Below are 18,353 nucleotides of genomic sequence, written 5' to 3'. Positions count from 1 at the left end.
AGCAAAAGCCACTTATTTATTTATGTGTGCATGTCCATTCCCCCACCCCCATATATGTGCAAGATAGAGGTCAGAAGATATCAGATCTCCTGAAGCTGGAGTTACAGCTCCTTGTTAGCGACCACTGTGGGGGCTGGAAATGGAACTGAAACCCTCTGCAAGAGAGGTGCCCTCTCTCAACTGCTGAGCCATCCCTCCAGCCCCAGTTTAAAAATACAGGCATGCTAAGCTGCCGTCTGAGTGCCCAAAGGCTTTCTGAGAGGGTTGGACAGGCCCTTGTGTTACATCTGCCCTCTGATGTCAGGAGAGCTAGCAGAATGACAGAGATTTCTTCCTTTTTTCAGGAATTATGACTCAGTCAAAGCACAACCCAAGAAATACGCCAAATCCAAGTATGACTTTGTGGCCAGGAACAGCAGTGAGCTCTCGGTTATGAAGGATGATGTCTTAGAGGTAGGTAACGGATTCTCATGGGGGATGATGATGTCTTAGAGGTAACGGATTCTCATGAGCTTAGTCCTCTAAGAAAGTAAATTTGCTGAGTTCTTCTGATATGTATCTGAGCCCTCTGAAAAAGATACTGAGGTCAAGAAATTGTTCCTTTGTATATGGAACATCTTGGGTATCTGTATCTCTTTAGAAGTGTTACTGCTTAAGTTATCAGACCCCCTAACACTGTTGTTCATTCAAGTAAGAGATATGTAGGGCAGTGTGGGACAGGCAAGTGCATTTCTTGGCTTGCCTCGTTGTCCTTTCTTCTGGGACTTGTGCATTTTGTAACCAAGGCTGGTTATAAACTCAATGGAGAGGAATCGTGATAGTTTAGCCAAAGAAAACATTTCCTCTTTGAAAACATTTGCACAAATGCCACTAGTGCTGCACTTGGTAATCACATTGAGGGTAGCATTTCTTGGGTCATGCAGAGTTCATTTTCTTGAACATATACAATACATTTTGTCATAATACATTTTGTTAAAAAGTAGTTTCCAGGGCTGGAGAGATGGCTCAGCAGTTAAGAGCACTGACTGCTCTTCCAGCCATCCTGAGTTCAATTCCCACCAACCACATGGTGGCTCACAACCATCTGTGATAAGATATGATGCCCTCTTCTGGTGTGTCTGAAGAAAGCTACAGTATGATCTCATGAAATAAATAAATAAATCTTTTTTTAAAAAGTAGTTTTCCATATTTTCTCCTTCTATTCCACAAATGAAAACAATAGAACTCCCCAGGATGGCCGTCTTATTTCCTTACAAGTGCCTCACGTGAGGCAGGGGCGTTCTGAGGATGTAGTACATATTTGGGATAGATTTGTCCTAGGATTTATTTTATGCAAATATCAATAATAAAAATAATCAACAATACCTCTTAGAGTAATTGCTCAGAACTTCGGTCACTCATATGATTTAACTCAGTTCATTATCAGAAGTAAAAAAAATTTTTTCTCTATTGTAATTGAGAAATTAAAAGTTGAACATTGTCCGTGCATGGGTGTATGGGTTTCTTATAGAGATTGCTTCTTCTTTCTTTGCATATTGACAGATACTCGATGATCGAAGGCAGTGGTGGAAAGTCCGGAATGCCAGTGGAGACTCTGGGTTTGTGCCAAATAACATTCTGGACATCATGAGAACTCCGGAATCTGGAGTGGGGCGCACTGATCCCCCATATACACATACCATACAGGTAACTTGGGTTCTGGGCAGATTTCCATGAACAAGAATTCCGTGCCTTTTGTGTGGCATTCACTTTGATTTAAATCGCTTTATTTTTTGAGAGCAGCTGAAAAAGCAGCAATATGGAGACAGTAGAGAGTGATGCATAATCTTCTGATTCACTTTCTGAGAAAATTCTTAAAGTGTCTAGCAATAAGTTACTGCTCATATGAATGCTTTTTTTTTTTACACCAATTTGTAGTATTTATGACAAATAAAGGGTTCTTTTTTTCTTCTTTTTACCCATCAGTTGACTCCGAGACTGCTTGGAGGGTACACCTCCATCTTTTATGGTCTTTGCCTTCAGTGTCTATTAAATGTTCAATCTCTGGCCAGTTCACACTCAGCTTGCCTTAGCATAGGCATGAACATATGTCCTGGTGTTACAGTGCTATTCCTTTATATTAAGATTGGATGCACCTATGTTATAGATGAGACAGGACAGGTTCTTCCTCTGATCCCTGAAGACTTCCAGAGTCTTCTAGAAGAATACCTTCTTTTCCATGTCTCAAAGAGGAAGTCCTAATTTTCAATGGTTAAAACAAAACAAAACAAAACCAAACCATCATTCCTGGCTCCATTTTTATCTTGAAGATGGCAGTGTTCAGGCCTTGGATGGACTCCATTATCCCGGCTGCCACACTGAGTAGCTTATCTGAGCACTGGGAGCTGCTTTTGGCTCTCAAGTACAGAGTAGACCCTTGCCCCTTCCTGGAGCGATTCAGCCTGTTTAGAAGTCTCGAGCCAACCAAACATTTGACATAACAAAGTCTTATCAGTGGGTGTGGAAATGCATACCCATCTTCCCAGTTCCTGGCAGGTAGAGGCAGGAACATCGGGCATTCGATGTCATCTTGGACTAACAAAGTAAGTTCAAGACCAGCCTGGACTGTGTAAGGCTCTGCCTCAAAAAGAAAAAAAAAAGGGAAGGAAGACAAAAGAAACATTGGTGGGGTTTGTTTGTTTGTTTTGCTTTTTTCTTTTTTTCCTGACAGGACACATTATGCCAATTATGTACTTACTAATGCCAATCATTTGTCACTAGCTTTTGATGCCAAAGAAGGAATTTGAATTATTCAAGGTATGGTCTGCTGTTTTTCCCGTGAATTTTTGCAGTGATTTTTTTTTTTTCTGAACTTAATTTTTCCATACCTTTTCCTTCCCATAAGTTCCTCCTTCTTTAAGTGTGAGGTGTGGTCTCCTGGCATAATGACATAAGGCTTCTCCTGGGAGGGTGAGCCCCAATCCTCTGCTTTCTTTCTTGGAAGTTTTTTTTTTAAATCTTACCTTTAACAGTGATGTCATATATGCTTGAAGTGTGTGCCTAAAATCCAGAGAAGGGAGTGTTTGCCCTCTGAGAAAGTAGGGATTTTTAAACATTCTAACTAATGACAAAGTATAGCTTGCACTGTTTATAAAGAATATCCTCTGGGCACATGGGCAAACAGATCCAAGAATTTCTAGTTTACATATTAAAAACAATTACTCAGATTGAGCTCTGCTTGGGTGCATGATTCCTAGGAACAGATAAACTGAAAATAAGCTAACTTAATTAAGCTTACTAAATAGTGTGTGTTCCGAGTCTCCGTCCCCACAGGGACTCCCTGAAAAGGAGTCTGGCATTCAGTCCTTACCTGATTGCTATTTGGTCTTGCCTTTTACTTCAGCTGTGACTCCTGCCCCAAGCTGTGTGCTGGCTTCCCTGTTTCAAGTCTCCCTCTGGCTAAAGGGAGCCCAAATGATTAGTATACATCACAGGCAAAAATAGTACAGGGACAAAACACACACACACACACACACACACACAAACACACACACACACACACAAACACACACACACACACACACACACACACACACACACACACACACACACACACACACACACACACTCACACACACACAAACACACACACACACACACACATTCTCCTTGATTCTTTTCTTTCACATAGCCTCATCTTACATTTTTGTCAACTTTGACACTATCAAAATCTTGTTTTTTAAGTATTCAGAGGTTCCAGCAGTCTGTGTTGAAACTTTGTATACATAGTCACTTGTGGTCGCTGTGAAGGGTTGCATGTTCTGGCTGTTTCTCTTTTGAACTTTTCCACAGTCCTGTAGAAATGTGTATGGAAGAGTGCTTGTGGGTGTGAGCTCTTTCCTTCGCCCCTCTCTCCCTCCCTCTCTGTCCTTTTCCTCCTTCCTGATGCCCTCCTGTTCTCCCTTCCCTCACCTCTCTGAATGTGTAGAGTTCAGGGTGAGGACCTACCATTGAAAGGAATTGAGTGGAGCGGTTAAGAGCACTCACTGCTCTTCCAGAGGACCTGAGTTCAATTCCCAGGAAGCACATGGTGGCTTACAACCATCTATAGTGGGATCCAATGCCCTTTTCTGGTGTGTGTCTGAAGACAGCTACTATGTACTCATATACATTAAATAAATAATAAAAGTACTGTTTCTTTAAAAAAAGAAAGGAATTGAAAACTCTCTACCTGGGAACTCTGGGCTGAATGCAATAGAGGTCTCATAAGTTGTAATAAACTATCTACCATTACATCAGTGCATCCTTACCTACCTGTCATGACATCAGTGCATCCTTACCTACCTGTCGTGACATCACTGAATCCTTACCTACCTGTCGTGACATTACTGCATCCTTACCTACCTGTCATGACATCAGTGCATCCTTGCCTACCTGTCATGATATTACTGCACCCTTACCTACCTGCTGTGACATCACTGTGTCCTGACCTACCTCCTGTAACATCACTGCACCCTTACCTACCTTATGTGACATCACTGTGTCCCTACTTACTTGCTGTGACATCACTGTGTCCTGACCTTTCTGCCGTGACATTCCTATGTCCTTCCCTACCTACCCTGACATCCTGGCTTCTCTCCAGTGATCCCTGTCCTTAATGACCTTGTAGTTCTGCAAAGAATGGAGTAGGATGGGAAAGCAAACCCCTCAGAAACATCGCGGTCAACTTACCTCTGCCTACAACTGCATTGCAGAGACCTGATCTCAGAACACGTCTCCCATGCACTGTGGAGTGAGATCAGTCATGCAGGCTCTCCCATGCACTGTGCAGTGAGATCACTCATGCAGGCATTGTTTTAGACCAATGTGGCCATTTCTTGCATTTTATATGTCTTTTTTTTAATACTTTAGGAAATGCACATTATAAAATGGGCTGGCAACACAAGCGTTTTGCGAGTGGCAAACCTGGGCTTGGGTGTGAACTACTCCCCTCCCGTGAGGAGCTTTTTAAATGGCCACAGTTGTCCTCATTTTTGTCCCTTTCCCTTTCTGGTCCTGAAGGATTCTGGGAGCAGTTCCTGGAGTAGTCTCCAGAGCAGCTCTTGTCTCTTGCTGCACACCCTTTGTTTGGGTCTGTTCTGACAGCAGGAGTCCTCACGCCTGGAGCAGCACCAGATAGGCTTTGAGTTCTCACTGGAAGTCCCTGGGGGTTGCATCATAATCCTCACATTTGGAGTGATTTTAACAGCTCTCCAAAGACAGATTCCCACCTGTGCGCTTCCTACCATGGCTTTGCCAGGAGTTTAAAATAAAAGAGGAAGAGATGAGATGGAGAATTTACAAAAGTGTGTGTGTGTATGTATGCATTTGCGATGTGTGTGTTTGTGCATGTGGGTGTGTGTAGACAAATATCTCTGTTGTGCCTATGTGAGTGTATGTTTCTGTATGTATTTATGATGTGTGTGTGTGTGTGTGTGTGTTTCAGTGAAGCCACAGGAGAAGCGAGTAAATTTTGAAAAGCACAGAAGAGTAGCCTGGCTTTCTGTTAAACTATAGGTCACCCCAAGGGTTTTGCCTCTCTTATCTGGGCAACAGATGGCCCAGACTGCTTCCTTTCCATCCAGAGTCTACTGCCACAGAAAGGTTTTCTACAATTATTTTTAATTGATTCCCAGGCTAGTACTGGTCATCTCCTGAAAGGACCATTTCCCATGGGTCCCCTGCTGTGTGAGGAGTAGAAATGACTTCCTCCTGGTCATATTTCTAATACACCCACAGCTGGGCTAAACAATTTTTTGTGTATTGTTAAATATTGAGTGTATGTGTTTATTATTTCTGTAGTTTTTCTTACTCCACCAAGTGGGGGGATCCAATAGTGACCAGTGTCCAAGTAACCATTGCCAGGTCCTGTGAAGCCCCCCACCCCACCCCATTTCTTGGCTGTTGTAGTATTATGTAGAAAGCTTACTCTGGTGTTGGCACAGATTCTCGCCTTGGCTTTATGAGTAGCCAACTGTGCACCTTTAGACATAGAATTTTGTTTTTCTTGGTTCCTGTGTACTTGGCTGTAGATGTGAGGAACTCATACAATTCCCTTATCCCTCTATATACATGTTAAATTGCCTTAAACTGAAGGTGGAAATCGTTTATAGAGGTGACCGTGAAACCACCAGCAGTATTGATCCCAGCCCATCTCATTCGTGTCTTGTTTAAACTCATTCCAAATGCTGAAATACTGCTGGGCAGAGAGCGACCATCTTCCTAACATCACTTCATATTCTTCAGACAGGCCAGTTTGCTTTTAATATTCCTTAAAAATTGTTATAAATTATTTACGCAGGACCCTGCTCCATTTGTTAGAGGCAGGGTTCTTAAACAAGGGCCGCTGATATTTTTTGTTGAGTAAACATGTGTGCATGTTATGAGTATTGTGTGTGTGTGACTGTGTGTATGTGTATGCATTTTATATATACATATATACACACACACAAATGATGTTAAAAGTGCATACACTACAAAGTAAAATCATCATAAAAGTAAAAGAATGAGCATATCATTTCACACAGCTACCCATCTCCAGATAGGAGAAGCCAGTCTGCTCCTTCAGCAAACCCAACTCTAATACGCCATCACCAAGCCTGCCCCTCATACTAGCATTCAGTTTCTCTGTTTCTGCTTCACCATCTGCTACTTTGTATCAAAGACCTGCAGCCCGATTTTCTGTGCCCACCTCCCCAATCCTGGTAACCTCAGTTTCTCTATGTGTGTATGCTTGACTCTTAAATGTATTCTCTTTAAGCTGTCAGTGAGATGAACCTGTATCATAGTGTGTTCACATAATGCTCTAACGAGCACAGTGGGTCCTGGGATATTCTGACTGTGCCTCCTGGGGATGCTGAGCTGGAATTTGGGTAGAGCCCATGGGGACTAATCATGTATTTACAAACTCCTTTGCTGGCTGACTTGTGGGCAGGTAATTTTGCTGTCAAAAACCAGTTTGCTCATGTTTGCTGTTATTTGATGTAAATTATAATTGATATTTTTTTCAATCCCATCTCCCGTGTTAATTTTCTCATTTACTGTGGTTTGCTCCGTCTCCTAATAGCAATTACTTGGCGAGCTGTCAGAGGTAACTCACATCCGGTCTCTCTTGGCAACTCTTCCTCCTATAATTTTTTTTTTTTTTTTGGATTCAGTTTCTGGACTTAACACCCTCCAAATATTCCAGCTGTGCCATTTTCAGCACAGAATTACAGAGAGGCCAAATTTCAAGGGAGAAAATAAACATGCTGTTCAGTGTAGGGCAAAATTGTAAGAGCAGTTCTCTGCCAGTCGCTTGGTTGGGTTTTATTTGCACAGTCTCCCCTCTGAAGCAGGACCGTGCAGGAATCAGGTGTGTTACTCTCTCGAACTTCAGTGCTTGAGAATTTTTACTCAGTTTTGGTTCCTAAAGAAGAGTGACTCACTGCAACTTAATTGTCAGTAAGAAAGTGCGTTTCTTAAGAGGCAGAGACATTCTGAGTCCTCTCAGAGAAAAACACAGGCTGCTTTGTTTACAGCGGAGCTTGGCATTTGTGAGAGACGATGAGACTCAGGAAGTGACAGCACTGTACAAACGTGGGTCCATCCCAGCAGCACTGGGAGGTTTGTGGAGATGTAGGACTTTAGTGGTGACTCCTGGGAAAGGCCCCCTGGCCAAGGTTTCTCATCAGATTGGAGCCTTGGCCTCCTGGGGCATGAAGAATTACCAGGCTCCAAGTGAACTGTGCTCAAGGAAGTCTTCCATGACTTGAGGTGTGCTGCGAGTCACTGGTCTGTGCCTCCAACAGGAAGAGCCCAGCTCAAGAGTGTGAGAGAAGAAAGCAGGCGCTTGGCAGTAGGTAGAGAGGAGCAGGTGTGCTGGGAGGGACTTAGAGCAGAAGGTCAAGGGTCAAGCCCTGACTCAGTGGCTTTCAGAGTGAATCACACTGACAGGAGGATCCCGTCCTCTCTCCGTTCTCTTGTCAGAGGTTGGAGGCATGAAGTAGGCTGAGAAGACTGAGGGGACACGGGAGTATGCAAGTAAATAGAATTTATGGCACAGATCATGAAAATGGCTTTATGTGGCTTTCGAAGCTTCCATTCAGTTTACACCTTTTTTTTTTTTTTTTTTTTTTTTTTTTTTTTTTTTTTTTTTTTTTTTTTTTTGGTATTTTTGAGACAGGGTTTCTCTGTGTAGCTCTGGCTGTCCTGGAACTCACTCTGTAGACCAGGCTGGCCTCGAACTCAGAAATCCGCCTGCCTCTGCCTCCACCTGTTGTTGAGTGAGGTCCATTGGTATTGTTGCCTTCTGCGCCCAGCAGGGGTGAATGAGCTGGGACCCGAATACTTGGCAAGTCCATTCTGGGGCTTGGCTGTGACACTGTCGCCATGTTCTGAGCGCCTCACGGTGTTATTCCACAGATAGAAAAAACACTAGCTGTTCTTGTTTTTATGGAAGCAGACAGAATGAATCACTTTTTGTGGCACTCAGAGCCTGTAGCACTTTTCGTTGGCATAGGTTTTGAAAGAAAAAAAACAAAAAACAAAAAACAAACCAGTCACTGAAATGCTGGCACTTTTGGAACACTGACATGATTTCATTAAGTCACCGTGAAGTGAAATGCAAGGGAACAAACATATACATTAAGTGTCTTTGGTGTGTGCTAAGTGGTGCTTTTGCTGATGTTTGCTATGTTTGGATTGCTTTAGATATTTTTTTGGCCCAAATATAAGAGAAGTATCTTGTGCGGTTTGTAATGACACACCAATGCTTTCTGACACATTATTCGATGTATTAGAAGTGTCTCTAAGAGGAGATGCTGGGAGGCTGGGAACTCTTCCTCTCATGATTAACTTTGTGGCAGTCACTTTCCCACCTCCCATCTCTTCCCGCCTTGTTACTTTCCTCCCCTCTGTATCCAGCAACACTATCTAGCCCTCTTTGAGTCCCCCCTCCCCCTCCCACCTTCCCAGTGCCTCCCACCTTTATACCATCTGCTGGGATGAGTCATATCCTTGAGTAACAGCCACAAAGCCCAAGGGTCCCCTCCCTCCCGGGAAGCTTTCCACAGGTATGACCTTCTCTTCCTGAGAAGGCACCTCGGTCAGCCGTTGGTGTGTTGTTTTGTGAGTGACTATTTAGTTTTAAAGTAGTGTGTGGTGTGCGTTTTGATGGTTTTAATCTCTGTGGCAATCCGCGGTGGGGACACTCTTAAAAATCAGGATTGCCTTATATTTGGGCCAACTTAGAAGTGAGAGGTAAATACTACCCCAACGCAAGCCCCAGATTTCCAAAAGGCTTTCTCTCGGATTTTATCTGCCAACCATGCCTGTTACCTGAAGCTGTGCTGGTGCAGTATTTAAATGTCGCTTTAATTGTAACTTTGCATCTTTGAATTGGCAAAGATGCCCCTGTGGAAAATGTGGAGTCTTCGACATGTAGTTGTCTGCTAGCTACATTGTTTTCTCTGTATTTAAAGTTTTGGATATTGTGTTGAATATGAAATATACACAAATATTGTTTTCTCATAGCTCAATGGTATACTTTACCACATCGGCCTTTCAAAATGTAAATCCCTGCTCACAGGCCTTCCCCTGCCTCCCCCTCCACTGCCTTTCCTCTTCTCTAGCACGGGGCTGCATCCCCAGCCAGAATTGTGCCTTTATCCTTAAAATCATCCACTCCTTCCCTGTATTCCCATTTTTAACAAAGAAGATTTCTAATTTGGATAAATGAGGAGTAATATGGTGGTAGAAAGGGCTGTGCCTTGAACAAGTCAATAACAGTCTAAACTTAGTTCATTATTTTTTAAAATAATAATGGCCCTTTGTTTTCCAGATTCACACATTGCTCCTTAACCCTCCTTGTAAACAGCAGTTTAAAGGCCTTTGACTGTGGCCTATGTTTAAAACAAGAGCAAGTGACACTCAGTGTTACTGACTTTCGGTACCACTGAAATTATTATTCGTTTAAACTGTAAAAATCAGTATCTCTAACCTACTGTAGTCACGTGTAAGTTCAAGCCCAAACAGCTTTCTTGGCATGTATTATTATGATATTATTTGTTCTTGGTTTGAGCTTGACACTCTTTAAACTCACACGTTGACTTTGAACATGGTCTTAATAACTGTGATGTCATGTTGGATCAAAAGTGTATATATACAAACCTACATTTATTAAGGATTGGCACAGGTAACTTTACAAAAAAATATCCAAGGATGTTCTGTCAATTTGTACTTCATTTTCCAGCCTAAGTTCACACACACACACACACACACTCATTCATATATATATGTATATATACATATATGTGTATATATGTATATATATTCACACATTATGTTTCAGGTTAATTATTATCTTTTATAGAAACAAAGGACGGAATACGGCGGCCCGAGATCAGCCGATGCTCCTTCTGCCCCGTCACCCCCGCCAACACCAGCACCCATTCCGGTTCCCCTTCCACCTTCTGTACCAGCACCCGTTCCTGTGCCCAAGGTTCCAGCAAATGTCACCCGTCAGAACAGCAGCTCCAGTGAGAGTGGGGGCAGCATCGTTCGGGACAGCCAGAGATACAAACAACTCCCAGTGGATCGTAAGTATCCCGGGGGCCAAACCCAGTTCCACTTAGTCTGCTCATAGTAAATATTGTGAGGTAAATAATAGCCACTTACGCATCCTTCATGGATGTTCACCCGGTTTTCTCTACCTGTGAGTTTCTCTGAGAAGCAGGTCATTTTCTTAGCCCTCTAAGGCACGCATCTCTGCACATAGCCCAGTGGTGTTGTGACTGTTGACTGCACGCTTGCTTGAGCAGAAGTACTGGCATGAGCTCCTAAACACTCGCACCTACATGCTTCAGGCTTAATGAGCCTTTGTGTATTTTAGAGTTTGGAAAGTGGGGAAAACCAAAGCTAATCTGTTTTGTAGGACAAGTGTGAAGATTCAAGGAGATAATACATGAAAAGTAGGGAGGTTGTGGGCACCCAATCTCCCTCTCCCTGAGAAGTTTTTGTTTGTCACAACTGGGGCCTACTGATGGCACTTCACCAGGCATGTTTGACAATACTGTGCACTGTGAGACAGCTGGAAATGTGAGCAGTGCTGGGCTTGAAAATTCGGATTAATATTGACCAGCATAAGCAAATAGTGAGCAAATGTCTACTACTGTCATGGCGGTCCCCCTCTCCCTCTTTGTCCTCTCCTGAGTGTTCGCCATTCTCAGACGCATACACAATCGCATCACAAAATTGCCCACCGGTATCAACGTCGAATTTTCTTCTAACTTGGACTTCATGTTTTCACAAATTAAAATGGATTTTTCCATGAGAATGGTTTCTATGAGAACCATTATAAAATAAAAAAAAAACTAAAGATGCTATGATAACATAGGATTATTCTGTTGCTGGGGCAGAGCTGTGTGGATACTCTGAAAGCTGAAGGCAACCCTGAGAGGTTTTGGTGTACCTTGTACATTAGAGCCCATCTGCTTCATGCCTAATTATGTCTGCAAAGCATTGTAAGTCAATCTGTTTGACTATCACTCATTATAGAAAACTTGGAAAACTAAAACCAGGAGAACTTTCCTATAGCTGAAGTTTGAGAAAAGTATATAAAAGTAAGGGACATGTTATGAGGGAAACATGTCTACCATGTTGCCCCAGGGCCACACCCAAGGTCCCGTGCCTTTTTCTCTTTATCAATTACTCTTACTACAAATGATCGATCTGTTTCTATTCTCTTCAGTACTATTGATGTTGTGGAGAAGGAATGATTCCAAGCTTAGTCTTACTGTACAGTCTCATCTTGGACACCAGGTGCCTATACTGAACTCTCAGCTTCAGAGCTGACATCATAAACTCGAGGCTCGGGTGTGGTAGAAATCTCAACCTGGGGTTTCTACCCTACCTTTGACCCTTTGTTTCCAGGATGGAAAACACACATAACCTTTATATTCACGATAAGCCTTAAACAGCACTAGAGCTGGGTATACCTACCCCCTATGCTGTTAGAAACCTAAACCCCATCTATGTCTCTTCTGCCAAGCTTTTGGCTGTTGGCATTTTTATCTATCAATCAGAAATAACTTGGGGCCAAGGTGTATGTGCGAACTCTCTTCTCTCTGGGACAACCAGGTCTTGGGGACCTGCACTTACCATCACAGTAGATAACAAAAGACCAAACCTTCACACGCAGATCAAACTACATTCCTAAATGTTCTGGTGCCTTTTGACCCCAGTGGGTTCTAACTGCCTGTGCTCTTTATGATCAGTCTCAATAAATGGAAACTACTAGAGAGGAGAAGTAAATGCATTACTCTTTAACTGTAATGAAAATAGTGGCTAGATGTAATAAACACAAACCTATTTCATGCATGAGTTTCTCGTCTGAAGTATAAATGATTCAAATCACCTTTTTTATTCATGTTTGACCTCATTAGACAATTAAAGAGGGGCCAGTAAGATGACTCAGTAGGAAATGGCGCTTACCACTAAGCCAGACCTGAATTTAACAATTGAGACCTCCAGAGCAAAGGGAGAGAACCAACTCTCTTGTGTTGTCCTCTGAAAACACACACATGTGCACGTATACACATATACACACACCAATAAATAAATAAATAAATGTAAAATATAATAAAAAATGAAAATTTGGAAAAACAACTAATTCTGCATCAGAAATGACTATATATGAGTGTGAAAATATGTGTAACTCTGAGCTTTTAAAGGGATGCTTCATTTTCAAAGATACCAGAGAAATACTTTTCAGATGGGAAAGTTCTATGAATATATTTCATTTCCCTGGGGAACATTCCCTCTGAGAAATGAGTCTCCTTTTCTCCTTTCTTCCCACAAGTTTGCACATGACTCTGTCTAACACGTCAGCGCAATGACCTCTGACACTGTGGCGGGCTGCTCCAGGCCTGAGGTCAGAGTTCAGAGGCATCCAGTCCCCTTTTGGAGCAGTGCACGGCCTGGAACAGTGTGTTCTTTGTCCCACTTGAAGAAACTCGAGAGCCTACTGGGGAAGATACATAGTTTGAATTCTTGTGCAAGTAAACCCTCCTGATAATTGAAACTCATCATTTTCAAGTTAGCTTTTCAAGTGTGAACAGGTCCCAGGGTCTGTAAAACAGACCAAATCAACTCATGGACTTGCTTACTTAACATCCGATAGCCTCATAATTGCTCATGTAAAATTTCTTTTTAAAATATGTCAAGAGTGCATTTTGGATTAAATAAATTTATTTCTTCTTGTAGAATGAATATTTCCCGATAGCACGTTTTTGGAGCATCTTTTTCTGAACAGAGGTCAGGGCTGTCTCATGGTCATTTAGCAGATGGCAAAATTAAGTATGTGTCCACATTTCTTTCAAGATAAGCTCCTTGCTACTACAGTCTCTGTCCATTCCCTAAACTTCTGATAAAAAATAAAAGGAAAATGCTGAAAAGTGGGAACTCATGCAAATCTCATGGCCATGAGCAAGGCCAAAATGTCAAATGTCTGTCTGAAAATTCACCAAACAATGGGAGATGGGTGGAGTGTTTGTCAAGCACATGTGAGGATCTGAGTTCTTATCTTCAGCACCCATGTAACTAGCCAGGCATGGCTATGAACTTCATTCAGGTAGAGACAGGCAGATCCTCAGATCGCTGGCCATCCAGCCATGGCAGTAAGCTCCAGGTTCAGTGAGAGATTCTGTTTCAATATATAACTTGGGGAGTGATTGGAAAAGGCATATGACCTTTGACCTACATAGGAGTGTATATAAGCATATACTCTGAATATCACAAACAAGTTCACATGCATAACCCATACACACACACACACACACACACACACACACACACACACTCATAGTATAACCGGTGGCCAAGGAACGAACCAACAGTGGAACACTCCCTCGGTTCAGAACTGCTACCTGGAGGTGGCTGGAGCCAGGCATTGTGTAAGCTATTCATGTCAGTCCATCCCAGATCCTGAAAGCATCACCTCTTGCCACTTTTGAAGTTGCCGACAGACAACCTGTTAGTTTGGTTTGCATTTCTTCTTCGGTCCTTTGAAATCTAAGCCCTTTGACTTGACTGCAATCCTTTGCCATCAGAACTGTTACTGTAGAAAGGTATGTTTGTTGTTAGGAGAGAACCTTGAAAATGGAAACCAAAACAAGGGACCTTCTAGAAAGAGGTGTTTTTGTAACGCCTGGAGAAAGCCTGGCTGTGGCCTGGTGCCCTCTGCAGTGGAGACGTTGGCGCAGTGTGGCGGTGTCTTCTCTTTGCCTTTCAAAACTGACCTGTCTTCTGCACGGCAGAGCATCCTGTGGTTTAAAGCAGCTCCTGGAACCCAGGCACTGTTTACTTTTATCCATCCACAATACCCTTTCTCTTCTTCCTCCATTTTTCTTTCTCTTTCTCTTTGTTAATTATAATTTTGTTTTCATTTCTTCAGAACATTTCCTAGATGGGAAGGGTCTCTCTTTCTCTCTCTCTCTCTAAGAGGTTTTACCACCAGTGGCTGCTGGGAGAGACAAAGTCATTGTCTTCGTGCCTAACCACTGGTGAATTACAGATGCTCCAAGGGTTAGCTTCGTGCTTAGCCTCTGTGAGTGGCCCTGAGGAAACTCAGTGGATCACAAAGCAAACCCAACAAGAGGACCTGAAGGCAGGATGGCTATACAAGTGGGGGATGGTGGGGATTAGGGTAAGAGATGAGGAGGGATATGAGCCAAATATATTGTAATGTATAATATTATATAACTATAATATATGTATTATATATATACATATATATATACTATACATGTATATATAGAGAGAGAGTGAGAGAGAAATTGTTGAAGAATGAACTAAGTAAAATTAGCATCTCTTTCATACTTGAGGCCTTTATACAAATTAGGGTCTGATAACACTAATTGTTTCACGGTTCACTTACTTTCCAGAGACACCAAACACTCTCCCTGAATGGCATAAAAAGCTCCCTCAGCTATTGGGTCATTGCCACTTGCCAAGATAATTAGTTTATTGGATTATGATACCAGTTCTGAGTTCTCAAAAACAGCAACAGATAGCAACATACCTAAATATATATATATATATATATATGTATTTTTGATACATAGAGGTATTATCTCCCTTTATTTTGATCCCTTGTCATTTTTTCTCATAAAGCCACGGTCATTCATAAGCACATGTCTGGGAGTGGAGGATGCTGGGAAAGTTCATGGAAGGTCATTTCAGCAATCTAAGTAAAGAGCAGACCTCTGAAAGTCAGAGCAGCTGTATCAGCTCATTTCTACTGCTAATTGACAGAGACACTTAGACAGATCATTTCTCTTCCTTCTTCATCCCCTGACCCAGATCACACGATGATTGGAACATGATGGTTATCAAGGTCTCAGAGAAAAGGTCTCAGGTGAAAGGCAAGATGAATGACTATCTGCCTGGATGAGACTGGTAACATGGTCAGGAGTTGGAGGCTAACATAGCTATGTGGATTAGAAATGCTCTGGGGGAGGAAATGACCATTTTAAGTAGGGCTGGCAAAGCTGAAGGAGCTGCAGAGGAGGTCGTGTAGGTATATTGGTGGTGGTGGTGGTAGTGGGGATTCTAGACAAAAGAGGCTGCAATGATCAATAGCTTCTGAGGCACCAAGGAAGCGATACCACGTCAGCTAGGGTAGGGAGCTCAGCTAGGGTAGGGAGCTCAGCTAGGGTAGGGAGCTAGAGGAAACACAGATAACTGCCTCTGAGAGGCAGAGATCAGGCCTGCAGCTCCATCAGTGCTGTGGTTTGAAGCCCACGAGCTGCAGTATCCAACAGGACCATTGCTGTCCGTCTGTTCGCAGAGGATGATGGGAGGTGGGGGGTGATGGAGAGAGGAACCAGAGACCTGTGGTAGGTTGCTGCCTCTGACCAAGCTGCAGGAAAACGAGAGAAAGAATTGATAGGCAGGATTGGGGATACATTTTGAAGTGGGGAATTCAAGGAATTTGCTAGTCTGTTTGATATAGATTGAAGGGCTGCACCACCGGGTGGCTCTGAGGTAAAGGTGACATTGCCATTAAAGAGTGAAGAAATGCAAAAAGAAAGCCACTGTGTTTGATGAACTCAGAGCACTGAGGTGATCCTGAGAATTTGGGTTTGGACACATTACCTTTGAGGGGCATTTTGGAGGAGATTCTTATTTACTAATTTTTGAGTCAGGGTTCCATGGTGCAGACCACACTGCCATGCAATTCACAGTGCACTTTCTGAGGTTTTCTTTCACCTCCTTAGTTTTATCCCTAAGTTAGGAAGTGAGGTCATCAGAGTGAGGATCCAAGCTAGGTTGGAGGTCTGTAGAAGAAGCCTTGGAGCTGAAAGAATCATCTCAGGAGAGAGGATCACATGTGGTCTTAATCTAGACACTCTGACATTCAACAGTCACGCCAGACTCTTATGGGAGGCTGGCATGGGGACTGTGGAAGGGTTCTGGTGTCCCAGATGTCTGCCTACTGTGTAACGACTGCAGCTTTCTCCCTTGACCGTCCCCAGCTATGGCCACCAGAAGGACTTCTAGACAAGTCCCTGGATGAGATCTTACTGGTTGAAAGCAGGATAGAAGATCATCAGGTCCATGGGCAGCCTAGTGGGGACCCTAACTGTAAATCAAGCATGAGGCACTCATGCTGCCTCCTGTAAAGCTGGGCAGGTAGGTACAGGCCCAGCCTATGGAGGTGACTTAGCCACTAGAGGGGCCAGGAAGCTGCCTTAATAATTTATCATGCAGTTTATACCAGGTAGAGGTACAAGGGAGGGAAGATGGCAAGACCTCTAACCCTGGATCCCAAACTTCGCAGGGCTCTGAGGCTGATTAGGGATGGGGTTCTGGAGGGGACATCACATTGGAGATGTCTGACTGTGGCTGCTCCCTCTTGGTGTCCAGGAAGGAAGTCTCAGATGGAGGAGGTGCAGGATGAACTCTTCCAGAGGCTGACCATCGGGCGCAGTGCCGCCCAGAGGAAGTTCCATGTGCCACGGCAGAACGTTCCCGTGATCAATATCACTTATGACTCCTCGCCGGAAGAAGTAAAGACGTGGCTGCAGTCAAAGGGATTCAACCCAGTGTGAGTATCCGGTGTGGACTGCATAGGTCCACATGGGTTCTCAGCTGGGTCACTTATGTGCCACCCGTGACTCTGAAAAGTTGTCAGAGCCCAGGTGACATGCTTTGTTCCGTAATGAGGAAATGGTGGCTAACTCTTCAAAGGCAAGGAAGAGGGAGATAGAATTGGGAGAAGAGAGTGCGAATTTCTAGTTGTTGGTGTGGATTCCTCACCAGTCTCTTAAACAGTTGTTACCAGCTGTGAGGACTGCTGGCATTTTATTCTTTATCATCAGTTATGTGAGAAGAAGACAATGGCCTTAGCTAGTCCATGCCTCGTAGGACATGTAACATAAGTCATCTTGCTAAGGGTAGCATGTCTTAAGGCTGAAATCAGAGAAATCTGTACTGCTTTAGTATCTCTGATTTAAAAGTCTGTAGATGTTTTGTATATGCTCAGAACTATGAATAATTCATGTTGGAGGAATCTTAATATAGAAACTCACTCACTTGTAACTGACAACAAAGTGTAGTTGTTAGTCAGTTGCCATGTTACTAGAAAGCTGTCTGCTGCTCTATTAGGGATAAGAACCATGAACCTGAGGAGGTTGATAATTAGAAGCCCAACTGCATCCTTTAAGGTGCTCACTGGTCATTCTGTGCGAAAAGAGCCTCTGGGTCATGGCCACGGACATCCCTTGACATTCCTTTGTCTCTGCGCCATGGTGCTATTTAAGGGTATGGGACACACAGTACTGACCTGTGCCTGTCATCCCAGCACTTGGAAGTTGGGGGGTGGAGGACCTGCAGTTCAAAGTCAACCTGAGCTACGTAGAGAGTTCTAAACCAGCCTGGGCTCCATGAGACCCTGTCCCAGAAATGAAATAAAATAAGCATTCCAAAAACAGGTAGAAGATAGATAGATAGACAGACAGACAGACAGACAGACAGACAGACAGACAGACAGATAGGATGATAGATAAATAGGTGGTGATGAAGACAGTGATAGATAAGATGATAGATAAATAGATGGTGATGAGAATGGTGATAAATAGGTAGATAGATAGGACCTTAGATAGACAGATAGATAGATAGATAGATAGATAGATAGATAGATAGATAGATAGATAGTCGGTCATGAAGATGGTGATAGATAGGTAGATAGATAGATAGGATGATAGACAGACAGACAGACAGACAGACAGAGCTGGAAAGGTAGTTTAGTCATTAAAGCTAAGCAGGCCAAGTGAAAACTTGAAGAAGGAGAGACA

At 43.1% G+C, this 18,353-nt stretch overlaps 1 protein-coding gene across 1 annotated transcript in view; it reads left to right on the top strand.

Annotated features, from left to right (window-relative positions):
* Window positions 1-18,353, top strand: part of Eps8 (epidermal growth factor receptor pathway substrate 8) — a 168,517-nt gene that overhangs the window by 144,717 nt on the left and 5,447 nt on the right. Inside the window, exons 17-20 of the mRNA XM_031383705.1 lie at window positions 345-453; window positions 1,543-1,686; window positions 10,370-10,595; window positions 16,924-17,104. Coding sequence (XP_031239565.1) covers window positions 345-453; window positions 1,543-1,686; window positions 10,370-10,595; window positions 16,924-17,104 — 660 coding nt within the window. The remainder of the gene's footprint in view (window positions 1-344; window positions 454-1,542; window positions 1,687-10,369; window positions 10,596-16,923; window positions 17,105-18,353) is intronic.

This window comes from Mastomys coucha, unplaced genomic scaffold (assembly GCF_008632895.1).
Source record: "Mastomys coucha isolate ucsf_1 unplaced genomic scaffold, UCSF_Mcou_1 pScaffold20, whole genome shotgun sequence".
Lineage (NCBI taxonomy): Eukaryota > Metazoa > Chordata > Mammalia > Rodentia > Muridae > Mastomys > Mastomys coucha.
This window is presented reverse-complemented; position numbering and strand designations above follow the sequence as displayed.